Here is a 19822-nt window from a genome sequence, read left to right on the forward strand (position 1 = left end):
TATTTAAAAAAAACATATTTTTATAATAATTTTTAATAAATTAAACAATTAAACATTGGAATAACTGCACCAACCAAACAGTAAAATTTATTATATAAAAAATAATAGACAGAAGGTAGTTTTTAATTTATTTAAAGAGTACAAATATCTCTAGTTACTTGGGGTGTTTGATATATTTTTAGAGTTTCTATAAATAGATGGTTTCAAACAGGTAGATAATATTTACATTAGACTGTACAATTTATAATTAGAATATCTGTATAGTAGTGTATTTTGGCTGGATTATATTTTCCGCATTTATTAAGAGCGCACATTCTGAGTTCAATTTAAATTTTAGTTGGTATGGCGGGAATCCAAGACACAGGTGATAAAATGCAAATATGCGTTTTCATTCGAGATTCGAGATCATTCAAAAACAGGTGACAAGTGACAGTGAATAATCAATAATTTATTTATTGATAAACGTAAATTTAAAGGGTCGCAGTGACTAGGCTAAAAGAATACAAATTGTAGTGTCTTTATAAAACAACGTTCTATTAGTTAATTTTTGAATTTAAAATCATTTAATTTTGTTAAACTTAAAAGTATTTAAATTATAGCTAAAATGGAATCTCATGGTGTTGAACTTTATGTTTATGATTTATCCATGGGGCTAGCATCCCAGTTTTCTTCACATTTGATAGGTATGTATGAAATTACTGAATGTATCATTTATAATCCTTTAATTACTATCTTTTTGAGCCACAATAAATATATGTACTCTTTGTTAAAATGCAAAATACTATATTATAAATAGAGATCATAAACATAAATCAAAATCATGTTTTCAGGTAAACAACTTGATGGCATCTGGCACACATCTACTGTTGTTTACAATAGAGAATATTTTTTTGGATCTCGAGGGGTTGAGAGCTGTAATCCAGTAAGTATATTACCACTTCAATTTTATACCCTATTTACGGTATGTACTATAGTAGGTACGCAATAGTAGCAATTTTTTGGCACAAGGAACTCAATTTTCTTTTTTCATTTATTTATAAACATTTGGATAATATGCATCAAAAATTTTGCGTTGGAGATCCTAAAACTATTTTTAGCCAAGTTGAGAGTAAAGTTACAGTTGTGAGATGGCTCTGTTAGTAGAGCACGTTTTACTGATTGTACTTTAGTTTAGAAGCTGATGTGTAAACGTAAAAATTCTATATTTGGTACGGTTTATAAATAAATGTAACTGAATAGATCCAAACTTGTTATATTTGTTAGAATTCTCTTTATAAAGGTGGTTAATTGTCTTATATCTGCATGCAACTTTGGGTTTATAATTAGATTCACACCACATTTCTTTTTCTTTACTTTGGACCACTTATAATTAGGTTCTCTTTATTTAGCTTCGAATATTTTTATAGGCATCAACCTTTTTGGGACCTCCAAAGGATATTAAATTTTTGGGAGAAACTGAAGTACCATATTCTGTATTTTCAGACTATTTAGCTGGGCTTTCTAATTCTACATATAGGTAAGTACATAAAATAAACATTTTGTGTGTATTTGTGAATGTTATATTTGAAGTTTATAGACAAAAACTGTATCTTTCTAATTGCTAATAATATTAAGAATAATAATATAATGTGTGTCATAATGTAAAACTAAAATAGTAACTATGTGGGTGGCATAGACAGCATGACTTTAGTGTTCCAAAAAACCTCCATATCAGGTTTTCTATTTAAGATTTTCACTCAATTTTTTATAAATTATGGAAACAACAATACCTTAGATATACAGAGTGAATCAAATATATTTTAGACTGTATTTTTTCTGGGTAGATTTGCCATTACACACTCTAAATTTTTGTTATACGCGGATGATCTCAAAATTTACAAGGTAATTCAGTCATTGGATGACTGCTTTAAGTTGCAACAGGATTTGAATGGATTGAGTGAATGGTGTAGGTTGAATGGGATGTCATTGAATATATCAAAGTGTAAAGTAATGCAGTTCTACAGAAAGAAAAATGTTTTATTTTATGATTATAAGATTCAAGATGATATTTTAGATAAAACTGATGTGATGAAAGATCTAGGTGTATACTTTGTTAAGGATTTGAATTTTAATTATCATATTAACTTCATGATAAACAAAGCGTTAAAGATGTTGGGTTTTATTAAAAGAACGTTAACTGATTTTAATGACATAAACAGTATCAAAACTTTATATATTGCCTATGTGAGATCGATACTAGAATATGCTTGCCCAGTCTGGGGTCCATATTATAAGATCTATGTGGAGCAGATCGAACGTATACAGAGAAAATTCTTGAGGTTTGTGGGCTTTAAGATGGGAATCCCCGTGGAAGATATTGCATTCATTGAATTTGCCAAGTTTGGGAGATCGGAGAAAATTTATAGATATTTGCACACTTTTCAAGATTCTCAACTCACAGATTGACTGTCCCAGCTTACTAAGCGAACTATCTTTGCATGTTGCGGGGAGAATTTTGCGTGGGTTCGATCTGTTCCATATGCCTTTTCACAGAACTAATTATGGAATGTCATCTACGCTTACAAGATTTTGTGTAGAGGCTAATCAGATTATTGATAAAGATTGTGATATCGACTTCTTCTGTGATAATATAAATAGTTTCAAGAATAAAGTAAAGGCGGTGGTTTTCTGGTAATTTATTGTAAAGTCTCTGTTGTGATGGATTTTATTCTGGTTGTAATTATAGTTGTTGTTGTATGTACATTTAAATGGCTGGTCCGTAAATATATTATTTTATTTTATTTTATTTTATTTTATTTTATTTTATTTTATTTTATTTTATTTTATTTTATTTTATTTTATTTTATTTTATTTTATTTTATTTTATTTTATTTTATTTAAATTATGGAAGCAACAATACCTTAGGTATACAGAGTGAATCAAATATACTTTAGACTGTATTTTTTCTGGGTAGATTTGCCATAAATTTTCATTCCAAATACCATAATATTGTGTTGTTTTTGAAAAACAGTTTTTATATTACATGTTACTTTTTCTAACATTCTGCTGTACATTGGTCATTTTTAGCTGTACCAGCTGAATAAGTCATATTTGTTAATTAGTCAAAAGTCAGTACATTACAAATTAATTTGATTTTTAAATGAGCATTAATAATTGAAGACATACATATTTAATCAAGGATTTTTTTCTTAAATGAAGGAAAATATAATTGATTGAACGAAAATATCTCAATAAATCTTGATTCTAGTAAGTTTTTAACAAAACTTAATTTGATAAAAGCTGTGTTGATTTATGATATAAAATACAGGGTTGTTCACCACATACGACACGGAGTATTGTAGCTAAACGATTAAATTTTTACAAATTGTAAGTTTTGGGTTCGTTGAAGGACTATTAGAGCTACAATTTAAAAAGATTTTTACAAGATACAGAGTGTCCCAAATAAATAAAAAATACCAAAGTTGTATTTTTTTAAACGGAATACCCTGTATATTATTGCATTTTTAGTTTCTACGATTAAAATAAAGGTAAATTTGATTAAGGTTTATTACACCTAAATCTTACCGTTTTTGAAATATTTTAATTTTGTAAAATTGTAGTATAAATTTTAAGGCTTCATTTCTCCGAGGGTATCAAAATTTTTAATACTAAATATTTACTGAAGTTTATTTATTGATCAGTTATTGTGTTGCAATAATAAAAATTATACTACCTTATACATAGAGTGTTTAAAAATTTATTTTAAATAATTACTAGCTTTAAACGGCAATAACTTGTTTAATTTAAATGGAATACCCTGTATATTTTATGAGAATCAGATGCACAATTTAATTGTCTATCAAATTGTATTATACCACTTTTTACCTATCCCTTCAAGTTTTCGTAGAAAATGCATTTTTTATAATTTAGACCTCATTTATCAATATACCCATGGAATATTGACATTTTAGATTGTTTTTAAAACAACAAAAGTACAAAATGTACAGGCTAGTAATATCGTTTTTAGTAAAACGATGATATTACTAGCCCATTTATATGCAAAAAGAAAACTATTTAAATCTTTATAAAAGAGTATACAATTAATTAAATATACCACCAGTATTTCCGCCCAAATACTAATTAATCACATACTTAATTGTGTTCGTTAATAAATTATCCTAAATAAATGTGGATTTGAATCAGAAATCAATATAATAATAAGTTATGAAAATGAACATCTCTGTCTCGGTCTCTGTTGTTATAAATAAGAATTTGTCAAAAAGTGAAATATCATTTTTAAGGTGTTTGGTTTGGTTTGTTTGTGTTTTTTTTACCACACTGTCTAATACACATAAATATTATAATTCAGTTTTTTAGTATTTGGAGCAATTATTATTAATCAACGCAAACAGTCAATTAATGTAGTTTGAATACTGGAATCATATTAATTGTAGGGCTGCACCGAGTACCGAGTAGTTCGGTGCTCGGCCAGAATTTTAACCGAGTAATATGTACTCGGTGCTCGGCCTTACTCGGCCGAGTAGGCCGAGTAAAGTATGGTAATAGAAACAATCCATTTATGCATGTCCAAAACAGATAGAAATGAGACTCACAGTGGCAAATAATAAAATAAACAAAAAGTTATTCATTCATAACTTTAATTAATGTATTTAAGCAAAGTAATAACAATAAGTATAAGTAATAACACAAACACAGTGAAATAATAATTTAATACTTATAATCTAAAAGAGGTCAGCACCGTAACTCATTTTAATATAACTTTAAAGGGTATTATTAATTGTTTGAATTATTTTTGACTTTTAAATTAGTTACACATATAAGTTTTGCTTAAAACAAAATCGACGTCGCCACCGCACCTTAATAGAATCAATTCAGAATCCAGCACATTGGAAATATCAGTTTGCATGGGGAACCACAGAATAAAACAATGTCTCCATAAGAAAAACAAACCAGGTCATTGGTTTGTAGTCGGGGAATCCCAGCCGCTCGCCAATCATAGGCAAAACAAACAAGATCATTGGTTTAAGGCCGGGGAATTCCGGGAATTTTAACTAGCTTTCTTTAATATTAAATTATATATTTATATTTATATTATGTATAAAATATAATATTATGTTATGGTGTATAGTATAATTAGTATACATATATTGATAAAGGTCGCAAAACTGTTAAGACTACTCGGCAGCCGAGTACTAGGTACTCGGCCATTACCTTTAGCCGAGTACTCAGTACTCGGTCACGTTAAAAAACAGGGCTCGTTACAGCCCTAATTAATTGGTCCTCTTTAACAAATATTTAAACAGTTTTTTTATTTCTTAATGAAATAAACGAACTATATTGACAATATTAGTATCTGTACTCTTTAAAAATTTGGTACATCTTTAAAAATAATCTAAAATGTCAGTATTCCATGGGTATATTGATAAATGAGTTCTAAATTACAAGAAAATGCATTTTCTATGGAAGCTTGAAGAGATAGGTAAAAAATGGTATACTACAATTGATAAACAATTAAACTGTGCATCTGATTCTCATAAAATATACAGGGTGTTCCATTTAAATTAAACAAGTTAATGCCGTTTAAAGCTAATAATTATTTAAAATAAATATTTAGACACTCTGTATAAGGTAGTAAAATTTTTATTATTGCAACACAATAACTGATCAATAAATCAACTTCAGTAAATATTTAGTATTAAAAACTTTGATACCCTCGGAGAAATGAAGCCTTAAAATTTATACTGCAATTTCACAAAATTGAAAATATTTCAAAAACGGTAAGGTTAAAGTGTAATAAACCTTAATCAAATTTACCTTTATTTTAATCGTAGAAACTAAAAATGTAATAATATACAGGGTGTTCCATTTAAAAAAATACAACTTTGATATTTTTTATTTATTTGGGACACTCTATAACTTGTAAAAATATTTTTAAATTGTAGCTCTAATAGTCCTTCAACGATACCAAAACTTACAATTTGTAAAAATCTAATCGTTTAGCTACAATATTCCGTGTCGTATGTGGTGAACAACCCTGTATATCTTTTGATTTGACTCACTATGTATATTACAAATTAATGTAGTTTATTTTAGTGTGTGTATTCATGAAGAAGACACTATTATAAAATACGGTATGATCGAAAAAAAAGGCGTCGAGATGGCTTGGGAATGACTATTCCAGTTTGAATGAGATTTTGGGTGTCTATGTTTTACTAAATACTTTAAAATTTGACTTTCTCAAAAATCAAGAAAAAGTGCGGGAAGGGTGAAAACTAACCACCCTTACATAAATTTTAGTATAATATATTAGTATATACATAGTATAGTATAGTATATTATTACATAAATTTTAGTATTCGACATCACCGATGACCGATTTTTTTTCGTAAAATGGTCCTCTTAGTATTTACCAAATTTTTTGTCTATCGTTATCTCTATTTATGACAATGAACATATTTTGATTCCAAAAATACAAAATGTCCATGGAATATTGCGACACCCTGTATATGTTGTTCTCAATCGATCTTTAAATGTCATTTACTAAAAACTGACACTCATTATAGAAAGATTAATAAAGGATAGAACGTTTCCAGACCCATAAATCTATTTCCAAAAAAAATATTTTTTTCTGGAATTTTAAACTACACCATTAAACATCATAAATATATGTATAGAATGTAGGTATGTATACTTCAATAATAATCAAAAATAATTAAAATAATTAAAGAACTTTTTATATGTATGTGTATGAGAATTTAATCTAAATATTTGATTTAATATTTAATCCAAAAATAACACAAAACAATTGTGTAACGAGTGTAAAAATATATTTCAATAACCTCGTATATCTATGTGCACTTTTTGAGTCCCACCTCAGGTATGCCCTTCCATTCTGGGGTACGTGTTGTGCGACTCAATTTGACCGCATTTTCAAGCTCCAGAAGAAAGCTCTTCGATATTCACTGGGACTAAAGAGCAGAACTCATTACCAGGACTTTTTTAAAAAATTAAAAATATCGACTCTTCCTTATTTATATTCGAATGCGTTTGCCTAATACATAAGCATGTATCAGCTTTTCAAGAAAGGCCATCTCACACTTATCCACTCAGGAACGCAGAGCAAGATCTTTATCTACCTACCCCACGCTCAGAGTTAGTTAAAAGTTCAATATTATACAACTCGAAAAAAATGCACAATCACCTGCCATTTGAAATCAAATCCTTAACATCATTTTCTGCATTTCGCAAAGCATTGAACCTTGTTTACAAGGCTTTCTACGCTGTAAATGAATTGTATTTTGAAAATCGAATTTGATCTTGTAAACACTGGTCTAATGTTTGCTATTGCTATATTTACTAATGACATCGAAATAAATTTATTTACAGGTCATTGATATTTACTATAAACTAGCTAAATATTTTTGAATGTTGTTTTTATTTTTTTGTTCTTTGACATTGTAAACATTTATAAATATTTATTTTAAACAATAAGACTGACAATATTATTTGTATAATGTTTTGTATTATCTTTTGTTTATTTGTTTGTGTACCTTGTTTGTTTAGTTTACGTCTACAAATTGAAAATTTTTTTGACAATAAAGGCATCTATTTATTTATGCCTTATTTTTTTTATGGTTTCCTCATATATACAGGGTCCGGCAATAGTGCGTCGGGCATCTGTAGCTCCTCGAATAAAAAACTTGAGAATTTTGTTTTAGTGCAAACCTAAAGTATGTTCCAGGATGTATTTCAGGAAAATATTTTAACTTCTATAGGGTGGCTCAAAAAAGTGTGTGTGGATCTGGATGATTTTTTTAAATGAAACACCCTGTATATACATATTTGCATTTTTGACTTCCTTTCAGATCGCTTTACATAATCCTAAGATATAAGTAAATATATTTCGATAGTTTCAGAGAAATTAAAAAATAAATTAAAAATATATATTTTTCAGTCCTTCGTAAAAAAAATATTAAAAATACAAGAACTGTTCTGAAATCAAAACTATATTAGGTATTTACTTTAGATGATCAGTTCTTACTTTGCTATAAATATGGCAAACGTATGGCATCATACAGGATGTTTAATATTCTACGCCAAACTTTCTAAAATATAAAATACTTTTTCTTTGTTTTTCTAAATGGAACACCCTGTATATTATTTTTTATTATATGGATAGTTAAAAAATGAACATTTTTGTATTTAAAGTTTTTCAAAATTTTTAATAGTTTTGCAGATACATGCAGTATAGATACGAAATATATAAAATGCTAATGTTTATCTGTGTCGTCTCTACTGAAGTAACGACGCACTATGGATCGAAGCATAAGAAAATATGGACATTGACTTATTTCGAAGTTAATACTTTTATTTGATTGCTTTTTATGTACGACTTCAATAAATACAACAAAAATCTAAATTAATATGGCATTTTGTACCATATAGTTTACAAAATATACAGGGTGTCTCAAAAAAGGACTAATATCTAAACAAAAAAGAAATCAAAAATATTATAGCAAAAGAGAAATTGATTTCTCTATTAAATCTAAATTAATATGGCTTTTTGTACTAGATATTTTAAAAAATATACAGGGTGTCTTACAAAAAAGAGCTCATCTATAAACAAAAAAGAAAACAAAACATTATAACAAATGAGAAATTACTTTCTCTGTTAAATCTAAATTAATTGGCCTTTTGTACCAAATAGTTAACAAAATATACAGGGTGACTCACAAAAGAACTAATCTCTAAATAAAAAAGAAAACAAAAACATTATAACAAAAGAGAAATGGCTTTTCACAATGTGCTTGATTGTTATTCCATGGCAAACTTGATATCTGAGTAACGAAATTGCTAAGCTAAGGGCACTGTATTACAAATGTATAAATATTATATAATTTCTGTATTGATAAAAAGACAAAACCTGAACTTCGACTCATTCATGTCCGGTGTCTCTTGTTTATCTTAACTACATAAAAACTAATGGTATTAACGAAAACATTTCTGGGCCTTTCAACCATATGCCTTATGTATTTTAGTGTAATTTAGTCCCACTCCAACATTCTTCGACGAATATACTTAACTATGTATATCGGCAAATTATAAATTGTTTGATGGTGCACTGTGCGTGCATTGCATACATCCAAGGATTTTGACATTAAAAACATTATATTTTTTGCAGTGGCACTTTGGGGCAGCCAATTTTTTTATGATATGTGCTAGTAAAGGTGGCTCTTTACATTGCACGTAATATCTGCATTTACATCCGCTTACATTTTTTTGTAATTCAAGAAAACTTTATATTTTTAAGTCTTAATGACATAAATAAAAACAAATGAGTTTTTCACTTCTGGTGTGACTTTTTTTTTAATTTAACAATCCAATACTATAGCCCAAGAACGCTTCTAATAAGTCGTTATATATAACAAACGGATATCTTTTGCATCCATTTTAAAATTACAATCAAATGTAAGACTCTTTATCTACCAATTTGAATGATTTTTCAATTTACTTCAAATGGTGCTCTATATGCTCATTGGCAATAACAAACAGACATACTGTATATGTTTTACAAGACTAGAATATCTCTTTAACACAAATATGTAAAAAAATATTTAAATTTGGAACTCTTCAAAAACGGCCAATGTCTCTATTTTCTTATGCTTCGATCCATTGTGCGACGTGCTCTAGAAAGTTGCTTTTTTACTAAAAGATAGCTAATTGGCTCTTCTAAAAACTGTCGTCGCCGGGTTTTTTGTTTTTCATTTAATTAAAAAAAAGTATTTTTTTCCCTTATGTCGTGGCGGATGCGCCAGGCTTCAACTAGTTATTTCATATAGCGCTTTGAATGGTCAAATACGAGAGAAAAAGCATTGGGTGGCTTTGACAAAAATTTACTGTGGAAAATGCCATATGAAATGTAAAACCGCGAATATCTGCGAAACCGTTAAAAATTTTGAAATACTCTAAATACAAAAAATATACATTTTTTAATTCTCCATCTATCGAAAAAATAATATACAGGGTGTTCTATTTGGAAAAACAAAGAAAAAGTATTTTATATTTTAGAAAGTTTGGCGTAGAATATTGAACATCCTGTATGATTGACAATTACCATATTTATAACAAAGGAAGAACAGACCATCTAAAGTAAATACCTAATATAGTTCTTATTTTAGGATATATAGTACTATTATTTTTTTTAAGAAAGGCTGAAAAATATATAATTTTTATTTATTTATTAATATCTCCTATATATATATATAAACTAGCGTGTACCCGCGACTTCGTTCGCGTCGAATTAATCATTTGTAATGGTGATGATAAAGCAAAGCAAGAATTTCTATTAACATACAAACTGGATAAAATTTTCTCACATTTATGTCAGCATCAGAAAAAACAATATGGCGATATTATTATATAACTTGGTAATATTTGAGACGAATGAATGAATTTTTTTATTGACGTAAAAATAAGCTTTTTACGTCAAGCAGTTTAAGCAGAATCGTGGTTAAGAAATTACCTCAATTTTTGGAACACCCTGTATGATTTTTTAGAAAAATTCAAAATATGTAAAAAAACAAAATAAATTATGCGTGTTCAAGCGTTTTCCCGAAAGACTAACCGTTTTTAAATAACAAATATTGTAATATTTGAGGGGCGTTTTCACCCACTTGGAATTTGAGATTTGAGAAACCCCTTCTTATCAAACCTCTACACCCCACAGTCAATCCGTTTGCCAAAAATCAGCTTTAAACGTCAAGCAGTTTAAGCAGAATCGTGATTACTCAATGGTCATATTTTATGAAACACCCTGTATAAATTTATAAAAAATCTTAAAATATGTAAAACAACAAAATAAAATATACGTGTTTAAGAGTTTTTCCGAAAAACTCACCGGTTTTAAATAAAAAATATTTTAATATTTGAGGGATAGTTTCACCCCCTTAGAATTCGAGTTTCGAAAAATCCCTTCTTACCGAACCTCTACACCCTAAACTCAATCTGTTTTCCAAAAATCAGCTTTTTACGTCAAGCGCTTTAAGCAGAATCGTGATTAATCAATGACCAGATTTTTCGAAACACTCTGTATACATTTTTAAAAAAGCTTAAAATATGTAAAAAACAAAATAAAATATACGTGTTTAAGCGTTTTTTCGGAAACTTGACCGTTTTTTAAATAAAAAATATTGTAATATTTGAGGGGTGGTTTCACCCTCTTGGAACTGGAATTTCGAAAAATCCCTTCTTATCGAACCTCTACACCCTAGAATCAACCTGTATGCCAAAATTGAGCTTTTTACGTTGAGTGGTTTGAGCAGGATCGCGTGATTAATCAGTATGTCAGTCACTTAAGGATTTTATATATTAGTATAGATTATTGCAATATACTTACTCATATCTTAAGATTATGTAAAGTGATCTGAAAGGAAGCGAAAAATACAATAATATACAGGGTGTTCCATTTAAAAAAATCATCCCGATCCACACACACTTCTTTGAGCCACCTTATAGAAGTTAAAATATTTTCCTGAGATACATCCTAGTACATACTTTAGGTCTGCACTTAAACAAAATTCCCAAGTTTTTTATTCTAGGAGCTACAGATGCCCCACGCTCTATTGCCGGATCCTGTATGTTTTATAGAAATATCTGGAATACGAGATGACCAATGAGTGAATATGAGCTTACCCTGTATATTTCTGAACGATTTATATTTATGTTGATAATGTATTATTACAGCGGAGACCAGTATCATCTTTTACATCGGAATTGCAATCACTTCTCCGAAGAGATCGCACAGTTCTTATGCGGAACCAGTATTCCGAAACATATACTTGACTTGCCGCAAGAAGTATTAAGTTCTGGAATTGGTGCCACTCTCCCCGCACTCATATCCCAACTGGAACAGAGCGCCAGGCCCATCAGCGAGGAAATTCAAGGATTCTCCAGGGAAAATACTCCTGATCTAAACAGGCAGATTGAGGAAGCCAGGTTAGAAAGTAAGATTGATAAAACTAAAAAACAGGGGAACGGTGAATCATAATAATTTATTATTTGCGTCCCCTGTCTTGACATAGTTGTAAATAATTTATTAAAGAATTAAATTAAAAAAATATTGTTTTTGTGTGTTTTTGTATATAAATCTTTTGGTGATTTTAGAATTTTACTTGATAAAATTATTAGGTATTTTATTAACAGTTCTGAAAATGAAATAACTGAATTTGTTACCTCTACATTTCTTTCGTTTTTGTTTATTTTTTTAGTCTATTAAAATTAAAGAATGTTGTAATATATATTAAACAAAAATATAATGGCATTTTAGTATCTTCCAAATTTTAAGAAAATATACTGTATGATCAAAGAAAAACGGCGTATCCTAGCATGAAAAATCTGATTAAAATCTAAAAAATCTTGATCTTTTTGCAACTTGATATAATATAGTAATATGACTTGGAAATGAAGATCACTTCATTTGCAAGCCAACTTTGACGCCGTTTTTTCTTCGATTGTACGGTACCTAATAATCTTTTCAAGTGGTTTGTGTGATTTTAACAAAATAAATGTTTTTAATGGGTCTTCAGTGGTAAGTAAAAATGTTCTCTTTGTGTTTGAATAATATATACTGACGACAAATGTGTTTGATAATGGGAATGTATGAAATTGACTAAAAAATCTAGTTGTTATTGAAATTATCTTGTTCAGATACAACAGTTTCCTTTTGGAACAGCGAAGGAAAACTTTGAACGAAAAACACGCTAAGAAAGAGAGGAAGAGGGAAAAAAGACGTAAGAAGATACTTAAAGCTGGTGGAGTAGTTCCTGCAGAACTAGAGGTATGTAAAGCTCGTATTTATAGTTGCGTCTCGAAGCTGGGTCTCAGAAAAGACCAACAAAAATAACAGGCTTACGTTTTGTCGCCCGTATACACGCACCTAGTAAGCCTGTTATTTTTGTCGGTCTTTTCTGAGACCCAGTTTTGAGACGCGACTATAAATACGGGCCTAAATCTTTGACAAATTTGACGTCGATTAAAATTAATCATATATCTAATATTATAAAGACTGTCCAACGAGTCAGGAAGGATACAGACGACATCCAAAAAATGACAGAAAATATGATTTACCTGCGAATAAAAAGGACAGACAAGAACTGTCAACTGTCATTGTCGTGTATCGTTGGAGAGACTTTATTTCGATATAGAGCAATTGAAATAATACGTTGACAAACATAACATTGATTTAAAAGTGGGTTTATATGCATCCACACATCCTTCTACGCCTATATGCCTAAAGAGATGGCAGCCTTCTCTGTTGCCTTCGCTATGCGAGTATTCCATGTGAGCCTTTTATCAAAAAAATACACCAAGATACTTTGGCTCTGTTTCTCCTGGCACCGGTGGTCTTATTCCTTTTTGGGTGGGAGGGGGGCTATATTTTTTGTAAACTTGTCAATTTGTGTTCTGAACATTGACTCAATCTCAGTCTGAACAAATCAATCTGTCTTGTTTACACCACGTGTCTACTTTGTTTAGTCCTGTCTGCATTCTTCCTAATGTCATCTCAGCAAACATATCCCTCACCACAATTGCAATGTCGTCCGCATATCCTAGGCAATAAGTTTTGCTAGACAGTTTATTGAAGAGGTCATCTACCAAGGTTACCCAAAGTAGAGGAGGTAACATTCCTCCCTGTAGACAACCTCCACCCGCTACTGCTTTGATGGTAGTTTTCCCCAGAGTGGAAGTTTGCTATTTTTCACAGAATGAAAGTACTATTTTCTAAGGTTTTTTGTTTTATCTTTATTTCTTCTACTCATTGCATTTACAAATATGGGTAATAACATTCTTGAATGCTCTCTCAATAATCAATCTCTTAATTCTCTCTCAATCCTCTATCGACTTTGATATAAGCCTATTTAGGTCATCCATCGCAGCATCCGTGGATTTACGAGGTCGGCATGTGCATTGGCGATTGCTTAGGAGCCTAACCCTTAGTACTTCTTATGTACCTATCCAAGGGCCTCTCTAGCGTTTTCAGTAGGAAAGAGGACAACTTATCGGTCTATATGACTTTGGTGTCAAGTCCGATACCTTACCTATCTTATGAAGATATATGACTTTAACCTTTGATCATATTTCCCCTTACACCTTACCTTTGATACCCCATAACTTTGAAACCTACACTAATGCTCGCAAAATACCTATACAGGGCGTTTCATTTAAATTAAAGAAGCTGTCCACGTTCAAGGCTGTAATTATTTAGAATTAGCCAGTAGTTATTTAGAATTAATTTTTAACACGCTCTATATGTATCATTTTTAATTTTCCAACACAATATTTAGTACTTAAAGAAAAAAACTTGAGACTGGTTTCGTTTTAAGAATTTAACTAAAAATTTCACTGAAGGACATAGCTATGGCTGACACCGCAGCAGTAAATGGCAGTAGCGAATCAACGCTACCGTCAGAACAGGCGTTAGCTATCGAAGAAGAGGAGCGAAAGGAAGAAGAAGAGAAGAAAAAAGCCAGAGAGCCTCCAATCGTGTATAAGGACTTAATTGATGTGAAGGAAGAGTTTGACGCGCTGATTGCTTTGATTGATGGGAAGCTTAGTCCAGAAGAGCAGAAGTCCACTGAAGAACTTCAACAGTACATGATTGGGGATGAGGGCAGTTGGGCTCTTAGCGATGGATTCCTGGATTATATCAGTAAATAACTATATACGAGGAATCGCAAAACATTTTCCGATTCACGTCATCAATCATATCGACATTGACACTAAAGTTTATAAACCTGACTAAATGAAATTTTGACAAAAATGTTTAAATTTGTTATTAATTTAAGATACCGAGCAGCTCTTCATTTTACTTTATAGAGCAAATGATTGTAACAGATAAATATCTAAAATTATTTAGATTAAATCTTCAAAAATTAGTTTGAACCGAATTTTATTATCGCTATGTTGGTCACCTTGCGCCGTGTTCTGCAACGTTGTCGTTTATTATTTGACAATTATCCTAATGTCACTCATTATTTTGTATAATATCGTGTTGTTGTTGAATCTTTTTGAGTAATTTTCTATTTTCATAGTCATTTTTTTTAAAATGTACTTTTAAGCACAAATAGTTCTTTTAAGAAGTAAATTTTCCAGTTTTTATATTGCATTTCTTGAAACTGTGTGTTGAAAATATGCCGAAGCATTTAAACAGTCGAAGCAAAGAGCTTGTAGCTTCCCTGATAAACTATTTTGAACGAAAACGTGACAATAAAGGTCCTTTATTATCCTTGACTGCAGTCAGAGAAGTAAGTTTGATTGGTAAGCACATTATACCACTTTCAAAGTTATTTCTACGTTAGTTTTCATTAAATTCTGTGATTATTAGTTTGTGCATTAATAGCACCCTCTTACTTGTTATCACCACTTATGACGTTGTAAGATGTACATCAATAAATAAATAATCCATAATAACGCTTAGAATAATCTTCATAACGGACTAGTTTTTGCCAGTATGTAATAAGTTATAAAACAAATAAATCAATTAATTACTAAAATATTAGTTATTAAATTAAAAATAAAACGTAAAAATCTTTAAAAAATGATATAACAAATGTATTGTTTGTGAATTTTACATTAAGATTAATCTCATAAATCCATCACAATCTGGCAGCGCTGTCGCTATCGCTTGTCACTCAAAGTTACTCACGTGCATCAGAAATGGTTTTGCGATTACCATATTTTTCAAATCCTGTTTTTTATAATTCTCTTATAACTTTTATAGACCGACTTCTCAATGATAAAGCGTTCCCAACAGAAGTAAGAGTAAAACTCCTAAATTTATTGGCCATGGCTGCACTGAAGGACGACGTAATTTTGGTTTTGCACCAGGACAGAAAAGACCACATTCTGATGAACTTTTCATTTGAAATCGACAGGTTATCAAAAGAAGAACAGGAAGCTGTAGCTTTATTTGTAAATATCTATTCAGAACTTTATGACAGTAGGGATAAAATTTTTATTTTTAGATGGTTAACATGTTTGAAAACCTGAGTTCTTCAGAATGGCTGCTTTACATTTCCGAATGGCAGTACAATACACAACAAATCAGCAATATTCGGGTAACGACAAAGGTGGCAGTTCACTGTCTTTTATCTGACAACCCAGTTCTACAAGAGCGGGGTGCCGCGATAATCTATAACTTGGCCGCCAAGGAGGTAAAAACTGTGGTGTGTATCTATCATACTTGTCAAACCGTCTTATGGTTGTATATATGTTGACAGCTGTCATCCATATCTCGTTTTTGCAAAACAATTTTTTTATTTCTAAGGTAACGTGACGCCGTTTTTTTTCTCATTGTACTTACTCTCGGTATGTGTCGGTGTTCAGTACCATCCGTGCGGGAACGTTCCTTATAAGAGCATGTATGAGCACAAATAAAAATATTTCCTATTAATAGGCTGGGTGCATTCGCTGCCGCGCCGGTGCTGCCACCATCCGGGAATATCGTAAACAAACGGGTTTTACAAATACACGAGCTTACATAGCGAGTGAGAAGGTACATAATTATAATTTTAGAAGACGTTTATAAAAAATTAACACTAAGTACCTTGTTGATTAAAAAATTGATTAAATAATATTTTATCCTTATAGTACCGTATGATCGAGAAAAAACGGCGTCAGCGATGGCTATGGAATGAAGATCGCTGTCATTTTATATGTAAATTTATATGGGAAATGTCATTGATGTTCATTTCCCAGCCAACTGGACGCCGTTTTTTTTTCGATCATACGGTATATGCCTATTCAATTTTTTGATTATGTAATGGGCACTTTGTTTACTCACTTGTTTTGTCGAACTGCCTGACAATTTAAGAGCACACGGGAAAAACGATGAAAGTCCATTTTTTGCTAATTTGATTTTAATGCATAATATTTTTCGTCTTAAAAAGCTAGACCTTTTGGTACCTGCGAGAATGTTTTGACATTCGTAGAATAGAACGACGTATCATATGTCAACTTTTGAATTGACATATGATATGTCATTCTATTTTTTTTTTTGTAAAAATACCGAGAGTCATTTAAAGAGAGGCCGTTTAAATATCAAAAGTTGTAGTTATTTCTGGTGAAATAGGAAGTGACTGAAAACGATTAGTAGTTACTAGTGGAAGCCTGGCGCATCCGCCGCGACATGCGACATCACGAAGAAAATACTTTTTAATTTTTTAAATTAAATAAAAAACAAAAAGTCCAGCGACGATAGTTTTTAGTAGAGCCAAATAGCTATCTTTTAGTAAAAGAAGCAACTTTCTAGAGCAAGTCGTTACTTCAGTAGAGACGACACACGGATAAACATTAGCGTTTTATATATGTAGATACTAACATACCAAATCTCGTTTTTTTTCATCTGGAAAAATTCAAAGGAAAATATAAAAATGTTATAGGGGTGAGCCATTTTTGAGACGCACCCGGTATAGTCGTTTAGCAGTCTTAATAATAATAAAATAAAATAACTTTGAATTTGACAGTTCCCGCGGACTTTTCTAGTGTTAATTTTATTAGATGCATTTTTCTTTGTTGTCTGATATTTAGAAATGTCAAAAGCTGATGACATTTTACTTTTGACAATTGTGACATTTCGTGTTGATTTTTGCAAGAAGAGTTTGAATCTGGCAACTGTGCATATTTAGCCGAGCTATAAGGCCGTCGATCCAAAACCGAAAGTTCAAAATTTCTAATTATATTCTGATTATGATATTGTCGCGCCATCTAGTATTCTATTTGTGCAATTTTAGCTCTTTCATTTCGAGTATTTTTCTGTTGCGTAGCTAGATATTCTGTGCTTGAAGGTAGCCAATCAGAACGCAAACAGAACGAATTTCGCAATTCGTAAATTGCAATTCGCAAGTGCATGAACTAGGCTTAAGAGTTACCTATCTGATTCGTTCTGGCACTCAATTTAAAGAATATCAGTAACTTTTTTGATAGAGGGATTTTATATTTGCCATGTTGGTAAAAATAACGGACAAAATTCAAAGTTATTCATTTTATAGACTATAGCAATATGTTCTGAATATCTGTTTGTTCTCATTTTTTTTTCATTTGGTTCTAAATGTTCTCAGAATTCTCACTTTCCTCTAGAATAATAAGAAAAATCAAGAAAATTCAGAATACATTTTGAATAATAATTGTACTTACAGTATTTCTCCTCATAAATAAATCAAACTAAGATACATCAAGATATGGTTGGCATGTTGTGTATATATTGGTACAAAGTGATTAAAATAAGCCATTTTCCGTAGGTTTTCGACGATGTAGCTGTAGAAATCACAATGGCCATACTTCAATACTTTAATCAAAAGCCATCAGAAGAGCAGCTTTTCAGATGTATGAAGGCTCTAGCGCGGTTTGCTGAAGTCTCACGCCAAGAAGTGCCTCAGCTGATCCAAATGATCGGTCCCGACCCGAAGTCTTTCAAAGGAACCAGCGAAAGAATCGACGCTTTTATCGATCAACTTTCTTCCAGACTGCATTAACTAATAATTAATTTTAATCGGCATGCTGTTAATATCCTATTTTTTATTGTTAATAATTTATTAAATCGGATTTGAGATACAATGAGTTGTGTGTTATTATATTTCTATATATCGTAAACTTTTTTATTACTTTTTACTTGATATTGTTTATGATTCGTGTTAATAAAGAAATGAGCTGTATCAGTATAATGTTTTATTTACTCGTACTCACAACCCTATAGTGATGAGTACAACATGGTCGAACTTGGATAATTGAGTCTTGCATTTATTTTTTTTGCTAATATACAGGATAAGTGCAAATATTTTTGGGAGCAGTATATTTCGACCTCAGGAAACATGTCTATCGAAAAAAAAAGCCTGAAAATTTGGAATTTCTTTAAAAAAATTTAGTAATGTTTTTTAATTTTTAGTTAAAAAACGTAATAATGTTCATAATATGGCAACATATGTAGTAGATTAAATTTAACAGAAAGTAAACCCAGAAAAGATTGAGCGGTTCTCAAAATTTAAGCCAATTTTTTTTTTAATTTTCAAAGTAAAATATCTGTACACACCCGGTATATAGAGGATAAGTCAAGTCTTAAAAAAAAAGATAAAGATCTCGATCTTATCTCGATAAAAGAAAAGAAATCTTATCGTTTTTCCAAAAATTGATTTATTTTTATGAAAATTTGAGAGTCACCGGATTTTTTCTGTATTTCCATCATACCTTTTAGTGCCGTAACCATGTAATACAATGATTAAGAAATTAAACAGTGAGAAAATTTGCAGTGAACTGGTAGTTCCAAAAAGTTTTCTAATATATACAGTCAAAAAGAAAATAAAAAAACTATTTTCAACATCTTTTTTTGCGAAAAAACCTCTTAGACGTGTTCCTGGGATCGAAATATACCTCTAAAAATATTTGCATATATGAGTATTTAAGACCCACTTTGTATATGCCAGATAACTGCTCCACCAAGAGATTTATAAGACATTTAAATTAAGTTATAAATTAATTATAATTAAACTTATATTGAGTTATTCTTTTCTAATTTATACGTTAGGTCCATGACCTCTGTGATTATACGACTGGATAATATTTAATTTTATTTGAAGTACTGATGACCATATTTCCTTTAGGGCTTGCCTTTTTCTATACATTTCGGGCGTATGCTGAAGAAAATCAGTGAGCTGCGAGCTTCTGAAGTTGTCATTTGTTTTGAGTTTTTACAGATTGCAAAGTGAGAGTCGATCCGCGTGTAAACGCGATATAAAAGTCAAGGAGACCAAATAACCTGCTTGCCAAAAGC

The 19822-nt window shown here is 30.6% G+C and overlaps 1 protein-coding gene across 2 annotated transcripts; it reads left to right on the forward strand.

Annotated features, from left to right (window-relative positions):
* Window positions 1-336: 336 nt before the first annotated feature.
* Window positions 337-18713, forward strand: LOC115875603. Of its 2 annotated transcripts, none has more exons than XM_030891101.1 (9): window positions 337-683; window positions 831-922; window positions 1407-1516; window positions 11743-11994; window positions 12706-12835; window positions 14407-14707; window positions 15779-15969; window positions 16023-16211; window positions 18297-18713. In XM_030891101.1, the coding sequence occupies exons 1-9, from the start codon at window positions 605-607 to the stop codon at window positions 18528-18530; spliced, it is 1578 nt and encodes a 525-aa protein (XP_030746961.1). In that variant the 5' UTR covers window positions 337-604; the 3' UTR covers window positions 18531-18713. The 2 variants fall into 2 exon arrangements, with proteins under 2 accessions (XP_030746961.1, XP_030746960.1); XM_030891100.1 differs by having other exon boundaries at window positions 341-683; window positions 16023-16223.
* The last annotated feature ends 1109 nt before the right edge of the window (window positions 18714-19822 follow it).

This window comes from Sitophilus oryzae, unplaced genomic scaffold, assembly GCF_002938485.1.
Source record: "Sitophilus oryzae breed Bouriz unplaced genomic scaffold, Soryzae_2.0 scaffold_1390_pilon_pilon, whole genome shotgun sequence".
NCBI classification, from domain to species: domain Eukaryota; kingdom Metazoa; phylum Arthropoda; class Insecta; order Coleoptera; family Curculionidae; genus Sitophilus; species Sitophilus oryzae.

Coding starts and splice junctions, on each gene's coding strand:
- LOC115875603 (XM_030891100.1), top strand. CDS start 605: ATGGAATCTCATGGTGTTGAACTTTATGTTTATGATTTATCCATGGGG. Junction 923..1,406: donor GGGTTGAGAGCTGTAATCCA/GTAAGTATATTA, acceptor ATATTTTTATAG/GCATCAACCTTTTTGGGACC. Junction 1,517..11,742: donor CTTTCTAATTCTACATATAG/GTAAGTACATAA, acceptor GTATTATTACAG/CGGAGACCAGTATCATCTTT.